The sequence below is a fragment of the Medicago truncatula genome, chromosome 1 (assembly GCF_003473485.1).
Source record: "Medicago truncatula cultivar Jemalong A17 chromosome 1, MtrunA17r5.0-ANR, whole genome shotgun sequence".
In the NCBI taxonomy this organism is placed as follows: Eukaryota; Viridiplantae; Streptophyta; class Magnoliopsida; order Fabales; family Fabaceae; genus Medicago; species Medicago truncatula.
This window is the reverse complement of record NC_053042.1, coordinates 38,450,026-38,465,294: the sequence shown is the minus strand read 5'-3', so window position 1 is coordinate 38,465,294 and position 15,269 is coordinate 38,450,026. Positions and strand designations below refer to the sequence as shown.

Sequence of the window (15,269 nt, the reverse complement as noted above, 5' to 3'; positions counted from 1 at the left end):
TTAAAAAATGGAAATTAGACAATGAAATAAAAAAGAAAATAATGGGAGAGAAAAGGGTCCGATTCAGAATGAAAATGAGGTATTTTAAAATACCTCCCTGCCGAAATTTTCACTGGATCATGAGATCGGTTAGAGTCAAATGACGCGCGTCCGTGGGATCCTTGGTCAAAATTTAGGGTATGACAGATGCCCCTATTTTAGTTTCTTCGTCAGAGGGATTTATAGATATCAACTTTGAAATCCATGGGTCGAAGAGACTTAAATATTAGATACGCTAATTTTGACCAATTGAAATACTAAGAACGTCATGCTCATGACTAATAATATGAATGCTTACGATGCACTTACGAATGCAAGGGTACTGAACCGATACTGACCGGGGGACATACCGATAGGTATTACTGGGGAGGAAACACTGCTTAGCCGAACGTATGAAATTAAATACTGTCTACTACCATTACTGCGGTAAAGACCAACATACGGAAAGAGATACTGTCTATTATCTCAACTCGGATAACGACCAACTTACGAAAAGGAAATACCGTCAGTTACCTCAACTCGGATAACGACCAACTTACGAAAAAGAAATACCGTCAGTTACCTCAACACGGGTAACGACCAACTTACGAAAAAGAAATACCGTCAGTTACCTCAACACGGGTAACGACCAACTTACGAAAAAGAAATACCGTCAGTTACCTCAACTCGGGTAACGACCAACTTACGAAAAAGAAGTACCGTCAGTTACCTCAACTCGGATAACGACCAACATACAAAAAAGAAATACCGTCAGTTACCTCGACTCGGATAACGACCAACTTACGAAAAGGAAATACCGTCAGTTACCTCCACTCGGATAACGACTAACTTACGAAAAGGAAATACCGTCAGTTACCTCAACTCGGATAACGACCAACATGATAAAAGACAACTGCTACCAGTACGAGGATAGCTTACATAAGGTACTAGGGAACTGAAATATATATCGAGACAAAGACTATTGGAAGGGACCTGCCCCTTTAATTGGCGACAACCTTGAATCAAACACATTGGGGATGACACTTTTTACGGGATACACTGAAATAAGATACCTGATAATAATGCAACCATGCATGAATGATATTTGTATGCGTGCTATCTATGCATGAATGAATGAATATGTATGAGACACATATGACAATACAACGACAAGATTATTGAGAGATGATTGGGCAGGTCCAGAACGGCAATGGCCCGGTATCATGGTACAAACAGCTCGGTAATCTTCATCAGGGCACAACCCTTTAAGCAAAACACTGATGGGGAAATGAACCAATGGTCAGACCATTAGCCAAAGTCGCCATTTTTGGATTGGACTGGAGTACTTTCGCAAATTCATGCTTCAAATGGTCATTGCGTTTTCTTTGGTATACTTTGAAATCCCTAACTTTTGCCTGGATCGCCCTTTCGGGTTTTCAATCCACCGGGACGCTCTCTTTTACCTAAGCTGCCCTTTCGGGTTTTCAACTTAGCGAGTTTTTCCTTCTTTTTTTTTTTTTTTTTTTTTTTTTTTTTTTTTTTTTTTTGCAATGACCACGCCCGTGCTTTTGAATCGAACATTGACACATGCTTCTACGATACATGAATTAAAAATAAAATGTTTGTCAATTTTGTTTTTTCCAAAAGAAAACATAAAGATTTTTAAAAGGAATTTTCAAAGTTTTTACCTCAAGTATTAACAGTAAAAATGGAAGAGAACTTGCACATAGAATAAATAGGAACTTCAAATAAAAGGCACAGGCTCAAATTGATTTAAAAGAAATGGTAACCAACCAAAGGTATGGCACCACAGATCACAAAAGTTTGGAAAATGGTAATTAATATGGGGAAGGTACACTGAACATAATAACCATCATACTTCCTACCAACTTTGAATTCCACTATTACGATTGCTTCAATATCGAGGATCTTTTGACGGCTGAGGTGCCCCAAGTGAGTGATGCTTCATCTGATGTAGTTACTTGTCATAATCCTTAATTTTTGCATAGATCGCCCTTGCGGGTTTTCAATCTATCAGGATAATTTTTTGTTTTTTTTGTTTTTTTTTTTTTTTGTCTCTAATTTTTGCCTGGACCGCCCTTTCGGGTTTTCAGTCCACCGAGACGCTCATTTTTGGTTTAGGCCGCCCTTTCGGGTTTTCGACCTACCGAGCTGTTCTTTTTTAGACAAAGTATTTCTTGACTGCATCAGAATTCACAGGGCGAGGTAAATCCTCTCCATCCATGGTTGTAAGAATTAAAGCACCACCAGAGAAAGCTCTCTTCACTACATAGGGACCTTCATAATTAGGTGTCCACTTGCCCCTGGGGTCTGGTTGAAAAGACTTGATACTCTTGACCACTAAGTCTCCTTCTTTAAATTCACGGGGACGAACCTTCTTATCAAATGCTTGTTTCATCTTGGTCTGATATAGTTGTCCATGACACAAAGCAGCCATGCGCTTCTCCTCAATCAGATTCAACTGATCGTACCTATTCTGACACCATTCAGCCTCTGACAACTCAGCTTCCATCAAGACTCTCAAAGACGGGATTTCAACTTCTACGGGAAGTATCGCTTCTGTACCATACACCAAGGAAAAAGGGGTTGCCCCTGTTGAAGTACGCACTGAAGTACGGTAACCATATAGAGCATAGGGTAACATTTCGTGCCAGTCCTTATAGGTGACCACCATCTTCTGCACAATCTTCTTAATATTCTTGTTTGCAGCTTCGACCGCACCATTCATCTGGGGTCTATAAGGAGAAGAGTTATGATGCTCAATCTTGAAATCATCGCACAATTCTTTCATCATTTTATTGTTCAGATTCGTACCATTATCCGTGATAATCTTGTTAGGGACGCCATAGCGACATATGATATTGTTCTTGATAAACCGGACCACCACTTGCTTGGTCACATTGGCGTAAGACGCCGCTTCAACCCACTTGGTGAAGTAGTCAATGGCCACTAGTATGAAACGATGTCCATTGGAAGCTCTTGGTTCGATCCGACCAATCATATCAATGCCCCACATAGAGAACGGCCACGGAGATGAGATAACATTGAGCATAGACGGCGGCACATGAATCTTGTCCGCATAAATCTGGCACTTGTGACATTTCTTAGCATAGTGATGGCAGTCAGCATGCATCGTTATCCAGTAGTAGCCTGCTCTCAATGCTTTCTTAGCCATTGAATATCCACTAGAATGGGTCCCAAATGATCCTTCATGTATCTCATGCATTAACAAATCGGCTTCTCGTCGGTCCACACATCTGAGCAAAACTGAATCAAAGTTCCTTTTGTACAAAACATCTCCACTTAGAAAGAAGTTACCAGACAATCTTCTTAAAGTTCTCTTATCTTTACGGGATGCCCCAGGAGGGTACTCTTGAGTTTGAAGAAACACTTTAATATCATGAAACCACGGCTTATCATCGAAAACTGCTTCGGCTGCAAACACATAAGCAGGCCTATCAAGGAATTTGACACTGATCAGCGGCACATCGTTGCCATGATTCACTTTGATCATTGAAGATAAAGTAGCTAGGGCATCTGCCATTTGATTCTCATCCCGAGGAATGTGGTGCAGTTCCACCTTGTTGAAGAAAGTCAACAGACGTCTTGCATAGTCTCTGTAAGGTACCAAACCATCATGGTGAGTCTCCCATTTTCCTTTGATCTGGTTAATCACAAGAGCAGAATCTCCATATATGTCAATATTTTTAATCCTCAAGTCAATGGCTTCTTCAATACCCATGATGCAAGCTTCATATTCTGCAATGTTGTTCGTACAATCAAACCGGAGTCTTGCAGTGAAAGGAATATGAGTACCCTTTGGAGTAAGGATAACTGCCCCTATTCCATTACCATACACATTAACAGCCCCATCAAATATCAAACCCCACTTGGAGTCTGGATCAGGACCTTCACCAAACAATGGTTCGTCACAATCTTTCATCTTTAAATACATGATCTCTTCATCTGGAAAATCAAACTTGATAGGCTGATAATCTTCAATTGGTTGATGAGCTAAATGGTCAGCAAGAATACTACCCTTGATGGCTTTCTGAGTGCGGTAGACAATATCATACTCGGACAATAACATCTGCCAACGAGCAATTCTTCCTGTTAAAGCCGGCTTCTCAAAAATGTACTTGATCGGATCCATTTTGGATATCAACCAAGTAGTGTGATTAACCATATAATGACGAAGACGCTTAGCAGCCCATGCCAAAGCGCAACAGGTTTTCTCAAGCATAGAATATCGGGACTCACAATCGGTAAACTTCTTACTCAAGTAGTAAATGGCGTGCTCTTTCTTTCCAGTCTCGTCTTGTTGACCCAACACACAACCCATAGAATCTTCTAACACAGTCAAATACATGATCAAAGGCCTCCCTTCGACCGGAGGAACAAGAATCGGAGGTTCTAACAAATACCCTTTGATGCTGTCAAAAGCTTTCTGGCACTCTTCCGTCCAAACAATCCCTTGATCTTTACGGAGTAACTTGAATATCGGCCCACATGTGGCAGTCATATGAGAGATGAATCTGGAGATGTAGTTCAGTCTTCCTAGAAACCCTCTAACTTGTTTCTCTGTCTTTGGAGCAGGCATTTCCCTGATAGCTTTGACTTTGTCGGGATCCACTTCGATACCCTTCTGGCTGACAATAAAACCCAAGAGCTTGCCGGATCTAACACCGAAGGTACACTTATTAGGATTCAAACGGAGTTTGTACTTTCTCAACCGTTGGAACATCTTCAACAAATACTCAACATGTTCTTCTTCAGTACCCGATTTGACAATCATATCATCCACATACACTTCGATCTCTTTATGTATCATATCGTGGAATATTTTAGTCATGCCTCTCTGGTAAGTGGCACCAGCATTTATCAACCCAAACGGCATTACTAAGTAGCAGAAAGCGCCCCAAGGCGTGATGAACGATGTCTTTTCTCTATCCTCTGGAGCCATCTTGATCTGGTTATACCCGGAGAACCCATCCATGAAGGAGAATACCTTGCATCTAGCAGTACTATCAACCAATACATCAATGTGAGGTAAAGGGAAATCATCCTTCGGACTAGCTTTGTTCAAATCCCGATAGTCAACACACATTCTGACCTTACCATCTTTCTTTGGAACGGGCACTATGTTGGCCAACCATTGAGGATATTCGGAGGTAATCAAGAAACCTGCATCAATTTGCTTTCGCACTTCCTCTTTGATCTTGAGAGCCATATCTGGATGAGATCTTCTTAACTTCTGCTTGACTGGAGGACACTCGGGCTTCAAAGGCAAACGGTGTTCCACAACATCATGGTCTAACCCCGGCATGTCTTTGTAGGACCATGCAAATATATCATCATACTCTCTGAGAAGCTCAATTATCTTTTTCTTGACAGACGCCTCTAACGACGCTCCAATCTTAATTTCTTTTTTATCATCCTCAGTGCCCAGGTTGATTAACTCTATTTCTTCCTTGTGAGGCTGAATGACTTTTCTTTCTTGCTCTAACATCCATCGGAGCTCATCGGGAATCTCTTCATCCTCTTCTATCCAAGCTTCGTAAACTGGGAACTCAAAGTTGGGAGGTAGCATAATGTCATCATGTTCAACGGGCTCATGTATGTTCAGTCTGCATATGATTCATGATTGATTTTTAGTAAAGAGTGAATGCAGACCTTTGAAATTGATGTATATATATATTTTTTTTTTTTTTTAAAAGAAAAAGAGAACATGTTTTTTGGTTTTTTTTGTATTACCATTTTTCCAGAAAAAGTACTAAAATAAAATAACAGTCGTGACAGAAACGACAATTTTCATTAATACTGAAAACAAACTCAAAGTAAAAACAAACCCTACAAGATTTCACTTTCGTCTGGGGTAGGACGAAAGGAGTTTTCTTAAAGAAAAGCAACAAAAAGACAAACACATTACTTAGAAAGAGGTATCACAGAAGGGATGTCAACAGCAATCCAATTGCAGCAGTTTCCACCCGGAGTCACAAAGTCAGGTGCCACTTCTCCTGATTGATCTTCCAAGATTGCATTAGTCTCAGGCGGCGCATTAATGAATCCAGCACTGTGAAAAGTACCCCTAGTTGGGTCGAACATCACTTGCTTATTGCCAGAGAAACCCAGACCTTCTTTGCGCTTGTTCTCGGGCAACTGTACTAGCTTCCCCCAACCTTCCGCTTTTCCTTCTTGAATTACTCTCTGAGCATCCTTTAGAGATGCCATGCATGTTTCACCTCTTGTAGTACCGCTTTCGACCGAAAGCCCTTGGAATGACGTTCCATCCGAACTTTCACCACCAATGAAGGAAAAAGACGACAAATGGCTAACCAAAAGAGCTGATTCCCCACTTACTGTAACAAGTTTTCCACGACTCACAAACTTTAACTTTTGATGAAGGGTGGATGTTACTGCCCCGGCTTCGTGAATCCATGGTCTACCAAGTAAACAGCTGTAGGAAGCTTGAATATCCATTATCTGGAATGTAACTTTAAACTCTTGGGGCCCAACAGTGATAGGTAAATCTACTTCTCCCCATACCGACTTCCTGGATCCATCAAATGCCCTTACTGATACACAACTAGGTCTAATAAATCCATCTGAAAATGTCAATTTATCAAAGGTAGTCTTCGCCATCACATTGAGAGAAGAACCGGTGTCTATCAAGACATTGGACAAAGAATCTGTTTTGCACATAACAGAGATATGCAAGGCCATATTATGGTTCTTCCCCTCCACTGGGAGGTCTTCATCGCTGAAACTCAGATTGTTGCATGCCGTCACATTTCCAACAATGCTCCCAAATTGACCCAAAGTCACATCATGGTCTACGTAGGCTTGATTCAACACTTTCATCAATGCATCCCTATGAGCATCAGAGCTTGTCAATAGTGACATGATAGAAATCTTTGATGGAGTCTGCAATAACTGATCCACTATCTTATAATCACTTTTCTTGATCAGCTTCAAAATCTCATCATTATCAGTTTCACCGGGTTGAACCACACTCTTACCCTTGCTAGGATCTGGTATTGGCACTGACTCTAACACCAGAGCTTTCTTCTTTGCTTGCACAACAGCCGGAAGGATGCGTCCACTTCTCAGAATTTGACTATTCTCTGCAATGTTACTCACAGAAGTTGAGGGACTCCAGGATATCTCTCTACCATTCTCTATGCTTGTAGGTTCATAGTTATACGGCATGGCGTTTGGAGAGAAAAACGGCTTGGGTCTCGGCACACAAATCACAAGAGGAGTGACAGCTGGCTTGGAATTGTCCTTGAACACTGGAGTAACACCATCAATTGGTTTCGCACTATCTTTGAACACAGGGATTACAACACAGACACTCTTGTCCTCCCTTGTGACTACCAGCTCTCCCCGATCCATTAGCCCTTGCACATCATCTTGAACCTGCGCGCAACCGCGGGGATCCACAGAACATACCTCACAAATATTATGATTGTGGCTAAACATAGCTGCCTCACACATCTTCATATGTAACGGAACCAACGGAGTTTTGATATCCTGAGAGCGAGTGACAAGACCCCCTTCTTGATAATCTTCAACCATGTTAACAGTAGGCCCATGGGGTGGCAGAGGATGGTCTGGAGCAGCAGGGTTCGGGTCAGTGAAGGATAAATCTTTGCTGTGAATCAACTTTTGAACTGCCTCTTTAAGGGGGTAACAGTGTTCAATGTCGTGTCCTGGTGCCCCTTGATGGAAGGCACAATTTCGATCAGCACGGTACCAAGGGGGTAAAGGGTTCTGCACACGAGGAGGTGGTAGGGTCTGAACAAGACCTCGGGCAAGCAAGGAAGGTAACAAGGCTTCATATGTCATGGGGATAGGGGGAAATTGGTTTCTTTGAGGGCGAGTATGTTGTTGTTGAGCTCGAGGGCGAGGCTGTTGCTGTTGAGGTGGTGGGGGATAGTATGGTTGTTGATAAAACGGTTGGGGTTGATAAGGTTGTGGTTGATATAGTGGTGGATAATATGGATGGGGTGTTTGAGGCCTTTGTAGTTGATAGTTTGGATTTTGTGGAGCTGGGGTAGGTGGTGGAATGTTAGCAACAAAGGGGTAGCTAGGGTATATAGGCTGGGATCCGCCATGGGCCACCATGCCAACCTCTTGAGCGTTCTTCTTTGAGTACCCATTTCCGAACTTCCTATTACCATTAGATGAACCAGCTGAAGAAGCACCATCTCTACTTACACGTCCCTTACGGACCCAATCTTCAATGCGCACACCCATATCTACCATATCGGTAAACTTCTGTGAAGCACAACCAAGCATCTTCTCTGAGTAGAAAGGGCTCAGAGTCTCATAGAATAGATCGGACACTTCTCTTTCATCCAGAGGCGGACGGATTTGAGCAGACTTTTGAATGAAGCGTTGAGCGTATTCCTTGAAAGATTCCTTATCACCCTGAGTCATAGATTGCAGTTCTTTCCGGTTAGGTGCCAGATAAGAGTTATACTTGTACTGTTGGATGAAAGCATTGGCCAATTCCTCAAAGGTTGTGATGCCCTTCAAATTCATATACCATGTGTGTGCGGGACCAGTCAAACTGTCCTGGAAACAGTGAATAAGCAGAGGCTCATTATTCTTGTGAGCAACCATCTTCCTGACATATGTGACTAAGTGCATCTCAGGGCAAGTATCCCCTGTGTATTTTTCAAAGATCGGCATTTTAAACTTATGAGGTATCACCACATCTGGAACCAAGCAGAGATCATTCACATTCTGACTGAACATTTCTTTACCGCGGATAGTCTTTAACTCTTTGTGCACCGCCTCAAACCTTTCTTCCAAGTTTCCCACCCTATCATCACCAGCCACACTATTGGAGTGATAAACCTGTTCTTCTTCTTGATGAGCAGCATGAACAAGGGGTCCAGCATAGGTCATAGTGGCCTGAGGAAAAGGCTGGCCGGACTGATAAAACGGTGTTTGTTGATGTCCAAAAGGAAACTGCATTTCTGGTGCATTATGACGAACACCTTCATTATTTGCGAGTGGCATGCCCCACGGATAGCCTGGCGGCATATGATACTGAGGAGGAATAGAAGAACCAAGAGAGCCAGCAAGACGAAACCCTGAACTATACATATTTGTCATATCACCAGAGGAAAACTGATTCACCAAGGGCTGTGTAGTACCAATAGTTGCAGTAGAACCAGCAGGCTGAGAGACTTCAACATCTCCCTGAACAGTCTGAACAACTTTTGCTTGAGAGGCTCGTGCCTGTGCGGCCATCATGTCCATCATCATTGCAGTTATTTTTTCCATACCTTCCTTGAGGCTACTAACCTCTTCCCTAAGGTCACTGTTCGTTTGTTCAGCATCTGCCATTTTCCTCTTGAGGTATGCTCGAGTATGATGAACACGGGTAGGTTTGTACTGAATACGTCGGGCCACCTTTGCTTTTCTCCTGAGGCAGAAATGAGGAAAATATGAGACTTGGCTTTGACACTTTTTATGAATGCAATATGATGCATGATATGCTATATGCCAGAATATGCAATTTTTATCGAAGGACCTATAGAAGCAATTTTGTAAACATATCAACCTAAACAATTCATTAAAATTAAAAAAACAAAGTTGATTACAAGATAATTCCCTTTCTAACAACAAAGCCAAGGGATAAACTTTTAAAGTAAAACAAAAATAATTCCCTTTTAACAAACTGAGTCAAGGGATAGACTCCAAAATACATAAATGAAAACTAAGAAAATGACGTGAAACACAAACTGAGAGACTTTCAAGCTTCTGAAGCGGACTAATCCTCAAAATCAGAATGTGGACCATCAAAGAGATCCATACGCTTCTTCTTTCGCCCGGGAATTCGATCAAGGGCGGCATCTTTCTCCTTGATTCTTTCATTCAGCTTGGCGATTATCTCGTCTTTCTGTCGGCTATCATAGGCTTCTTGCTCCAGCAGGCCCATTACAGTCTCATAATCATGATCCTTCTTCTGATACTCTCTTTTCCACCTATGTATCTCACGTTCCGCTTCGGCTAAACGCTCCTGGTACTCTTCCTTGGTTTGTGGGAGTAGAGGTAAAGGTATTTCTGGAACAGTCGAAGATAAGAATCTTGGCAAGGTATAAGGCATACCAAAAGTTGTAGCTCTATCGATCACCCACTGTGTATACGATTCATGTGCGAAGCTCTGTTTCCTTCCCAATTGGATTCCATCAAACTTACGAATAGAGTGCCAAGCTTGCACAAACCGCATCCTCAAACTTGCATGATCATTTTTGTTAAGATAAAACTCGTTGGACAGAGAAAGACTGTCAGGTCTCCCCTTCATAGGGTATCCGTACTGACGCATAGCAAGAGTGGGGTTGTAAGTAATTCCTCCACACGTACCGATAAGGGGCACATTTTCAAACTCTCCACAACTACCAATAATTCCTTCGGTGTTAGTACCCGTATGAACCCACACAATGTCAGCTGGAGTGAGAGGCATGATCCTCTCAGACCAAGAAGCTTTCCCGGTGTTCTCTTTGGAGAAGACAGACTTAGGTAAATGTGAAGCATACCATCTGTATAGCAAGGGTGCACAACAAACGACCAGTCCACCCTCTTGGATATTTCTGTAGTGAATAGAATGGTAAGTGTTTGCAAGTAAAGTGGGAACTGGATTCTTGGCTAGAAAAATCTTAATTGCGTTGAGGTCGACAAAATTGTCCATGTTGGGAAACAAGAAAAGGCCATATATGAGTAAGGTGAAAATAGATTCAAAGGCATTGGTCTTTTTGGCTTTCACAAAGTTGGAGGCTTTTTGGTAGAGGAATTTGGCGGTTAAGCCTTGGAGGTTGTTTTTAATGGTGAAGTGAGGATGAACCAAGTCAGAAGGTTTGAGGTGAAGGGCTTCTGCAATAGTTGCATTTTTGGGGCTGGGTTCAAGGCCGTTGAAAGGTCCTCCCTCGGATACCGGTAAGCCGACCCAAAAGGAATATTCTTCAAGAGTGGGGACCAACTGGTAGTCGGGAAACGTGAAGCAGTGACAAATTGGGTCGTAAAACTGCACCAAAGTCTCTAAAATTCCATCTTCGACCTTCACTTTGAGGAGGTCAAGTAATCTCCCATGACGTTCTCGAAAATCTCTTGGATTAGTCACATGAGATGCTAACTCCCTTAGCCTTGTCAAATCCGGTTTCTTGAAAGTGTACTTCTTAATACTCCTCGTCTTAGAATCCATCTACAATATTTACAAAAAATGCTTGTCTAAGTCCTTCGACAATTTAATGGATGAAAAAAATACATTTATGAATGAATGCATGGATGCATGCTTATGCTGAAGTACATAGAATACATAATGAGGTTAAGTCCACAATGTTGGAGTCAAAAGGTGACAACGCCATTTGGTAAGGACTATGGTTTCAAATTGTACCTGTATCACGGGTTCTACCAAGTTCCCAAATTACAACTTCCCTTATGAACATATCGGTGTATAGGACCGCTCCTAGTCCAATAACATCCATAAGTAAGTCTAGTTTGAGTGTAGTATCGCGTGTCGACCAAAGTCAAGACTGCTCTTGGTTTAGCCACCGCACTACGTCCTAAAAAAAAGCCAAGATGGGTTAAGGGTGATCTAAAGGTCCTCAACGTTTAGCGGACTTCAAAAATAATAACGCCAATCACGACTGCTCATGACGACATATTATTACTTTTGAAAGACCTATGTTGAGTGGAGTTACATCACGTGTACACATATCGCAGGACCGCTCCTGGTATGGCACTATGATCGTACTCCGTCCTATCTTATGCTTCACTCAAGCCCGGGTGTAGGACTTATCTCACCACTCACGTAACAAGGTATGCAAGCAAATATGCACAAAGCATAAACAAATAGTACAACACAAAATAAAATAAAAATAAGGTGGGTTTAACCCGCGTAGAATTTAAGTCCCCAGTGAAGTCGCCATTTCTGTGCTCGTGATTTTCGGATGTCAAACCATTAATTGATTTGAATCGTCGATCTTTGAACTCTCGATTTTTATTCGTGGGAAGGGAAAAAATGAGTAAAAACCCTCATCGAGACTTTGGATTCGGGGGTTGGTTATGCGAAGGGAAGGTGCTAGCACCCTAAGCATCTACGGTATTCCGTAGGAACCTCTTACCTAATTTATCTTGTGCTAAATTGATTTGCTTATTTGAAAATTAATACCTAAAAATCTAAGTGAAAGAATGGAGGAAGAAGAAGTATGTTTTTGGTTATTTTTATTTGATTTGGAAGGATAAAAATCCTATGCCTACATACCCTTAAAGAAAAGGGATCAAAACCAATGTAGTTCACCCAAAAAGTTTCTTTTTGGTGGGTTAGGTTGATTTTAACAATTTTGAAAAAAAAGGTTTTAAGAAGGGATAAGAGGCCTCAAGGCATGAGAGAAAATAAGGTGAGGTTGGTCAAATTTAATTACAAGAAATCAAGTCTATTATGAATGTTAATTCAATTAAGCATTTGATTAAGAAAATAAAAGGAAAAAAACACTTGGGTTACAAACCAAGGTTTATTAAGAAAATATTTTTGGAGTTTTGCATATTTGATTTTTTTGGGAAAATAATTTTTGTTTAAACTAACCTTAAAAACTAACGTAACGGAGCAAAAATAAAATAAGCGGTAAATAAAGCGGCATAGTGTCGGTGCGTGTGTTACTACACTATTACATACCCTCCTAGATACATTCTATGGTCTCAAGAAAAATATAATAAGGAAAAAAAAATAAAAAAATGCGCAAAATAAATTACATCAATTTCCTAATTATACACACTAAAGAAAATTAATGACAATAAAATGACAAGAAATTAAAATATGCATGAGATGACTCTAAATAAAAAATGGCAATTATAAAATAAAAACAATAAATAAAAATTAAAACAAACACAATATTTTTGTAAGTTTTTTAGATAATTTTTTTTAGCAAATAGGTGCAGAAAGTAAAAACAGAGGTGTAATTAATAAAATTGTAGTGAAATTAAAAAGAATAATTGGGCTTAACCAAAACGGGTCGTGGGCGGGTCGGTTAGACCCGCCCGGTTCGAGTTGATATAAATAGGGTGTAGAACCCATTTTTTTCCATTTTTTCAAACCCTTCTCTCTCTTCATTCTTTTCCTCTCCGTCCTCTCTCTTCATTCTTTTCCTCTCCGTCCTCTCTCTTTTCTTCTTCTTCTCTTCGATCTGGTTTCACGTTCGTGATTCCTCCCTATCCTTTCACGGACCGGTTCTGTTTCTTGCTCGAAAACGGTGTGGTTTTGGTGATGGTTTGATGCGGATTTGTTGCTGTTTTTGTGTGGTGAATTGCGGCTGGGTTTGATGATATTATTGGTTGTTGAAACTGTGTTTTGTGTTGTGAATTGCGGCTGGGTTTTTTTTGCTTGCGGCCGTGAAGTTTTTTTTCCCCCCTTTCTGTGTTTTGCAGGTCTGCTTTTATAGTATTAGGGTTGGATTGAACAAGGAAATAACTGGCAGAAGTTACTACCGCGTTCCCGGATTTGGCAACAAAAAAATTGACCCTATGAAATTGGCTGAACATGAGGCGTACGGAGAAAAAAAAAAAAAAAAAAAAAAAAGAAAAAGAAAAAATGGACCCTTGAAATTTTCGGACTTATTAATTTTATTGGACAAAAATTGGAAAATAAACATTCATGAAATATTAAAAAGAAATAACTGGCTTTAAAATTAAAATTAAAAAATGGAAATTAGACAATGAAATAAAAAAGAAAATAATGGGAGAGAAAAGGGTCCGATTCAGAATGAAAATGAGGTATTTTAAAATACCTCCCTGCCGAAATTTTCACTGGATCATGAGATCGGTTAGAGTCAAATGACGCGCGTCCGTGGGATCCTTGGTCAAAATTTAGGGTATGACAGAAACAAAAAGAGCATTCAAGAAATTTTAGAACATTCTACAATGTCATCAAACTTTTTTTTTTAATGTCAAACATTCTTGGCTTTATGAAATTGGACAAGAAGATAGGACAGAACCATAAAGAATGAAGAAAACATGTACTGTAGAAGATATAGATTAATGTTTTATAATGGGTAAGACATATTTTGTATAACGAGTACTTAATGCAGTTTGTTATTTATGAAGTTGATTTTTTTTTCTTCGACACTTGTGAAATTGATATTTATGATGCACATATATAGCACATTAATGTATTTTGTTATTTGTGTTTTTTTTTGGTAAATTGGCAAAACTAAACAAGAAAACACAGAAGAGAAAGAAAAACAACAAAAAATAATTAAACAAGAGGAGCAAGGGTCCTCAAGGAACCACCGAGGAGAATGGTCTTCAAATCATTAGGGGAGTATTCAACAACTTCTACTTGATATCGTTACACTAGAGCCCCATTTTACGAGAAAATCCACACTAGCATTTCCTTCCCTTAAGAGAGTGACATAACTTTACCTCTCAATCCAAGTTCATATATGAAACAAACAATGTTGGCAATGGCAGATGCATAACAACAATATTTGTTTACATGCTTAGCTAAAATATCAATGACACCCTTGGAATCAGAGTAACAAATAATGTAGGTACATCTGAAGTTCCTCGCAAGACGCAAACCTTGGTAAATAGCCATGATGTTATTGGAAAGTCCTAGGTAACTGCTGAACCCGACAACCCAGCTGCCATCACCACGCCTAATCAGACCCCCAGCTCCAGCATGGCCAGAATGACCGCTACAACTACCATCAACATTTATGACTAAACAACTTTCTCTAGAAGGATGCCCAGAAATGAAGCGGGTAGGATTCTGGTGCAAGGTATTTATGGGGAAGCAAACTAATAAGTGATTCGAAAGTCTTCTAGCATCGGACGCCACGGAAAACAGCTCAATTGAGTCATTTCCCTCACAAACAATGTTTCTAGCTTTCCAATTCCACCAAATGCCAGCTAGAAATATATTTGCAGCAGGACCATTTGAGATTCATGTTACTAAAGAAGTTGACATCAATAAATCCTAAAGCCTTCCAAAAGTTCTAGGCAAAAGGGCAGTCACGAATACGGTGAAGGATAGATTCCTCACTACTTTGACATCTAGAACATAAGTTAGAAGTGGTCATGTTCCTATTTTTCAACAAAAACAAGAGTAGGAACAACATGGTGGCAAGCACACTAAATGAAAAATTTAATATTCTCATGAGCTTTCAACTTCCATATCTAAAGAAGCATTATATATTCAATCTAAGTTATGATTCCAAATG

At 40.4% G+C, this 15,269-nt stretch overlaps 1 protein-coding gene across 1 annotated transcript; it reads right to left on the bottom strand.

The window, feature by feature from the left end:
- Positions 1-1,283: 1,283 nt before the first annotated feature.
- Positions 1,284-9,399, bottom strand: LOC112419441 (uncharacterized). The gene is made up of 6 exons (XM_039831130.1): positions 5,969-9,399; positions 4,797-5,666; positions 3,791-4,718; positions 2,939-3,703; positions 2,222-2,716; positions 1,284-1,295 (listed from the first exon to the last, which is right to left on the bottom strand). The coding sequence occupies exons 1-6, from the start codon at positions 9,397-9,399 to the stop codon at positions 1,284-1,286; spliced, it is 6,501 nt and encodes a 2,166-aa protein (XP_039687064.1).
- Positions 9,400-15,269: the final 5,870 nt, after the last annotated feature.

Coding starts and splice junctions, on each gene's coding strand:
- LOC112419441 (XM_039831130.1), bottom strand. CDS start 9,399: ATGGCAGATGCTGAACAAACGAACAGTGACCTTAGGGAAGAGGTTAGT. Junction 4,719..4,796: donor ACTGAAGAAGAACATGTTGA/GTATTTGTTGAA, acceptor CTTCGGTGTTAG/ATCCGGCAAGCTCTTGGGTT. Junction 2,717..2,938: donor AAGCGGCGTCTTACGCCAAT/GTGACCAAGCAA, acceptor AAGATTGTGCAG/AAGATGGTGGTCACCTATAA.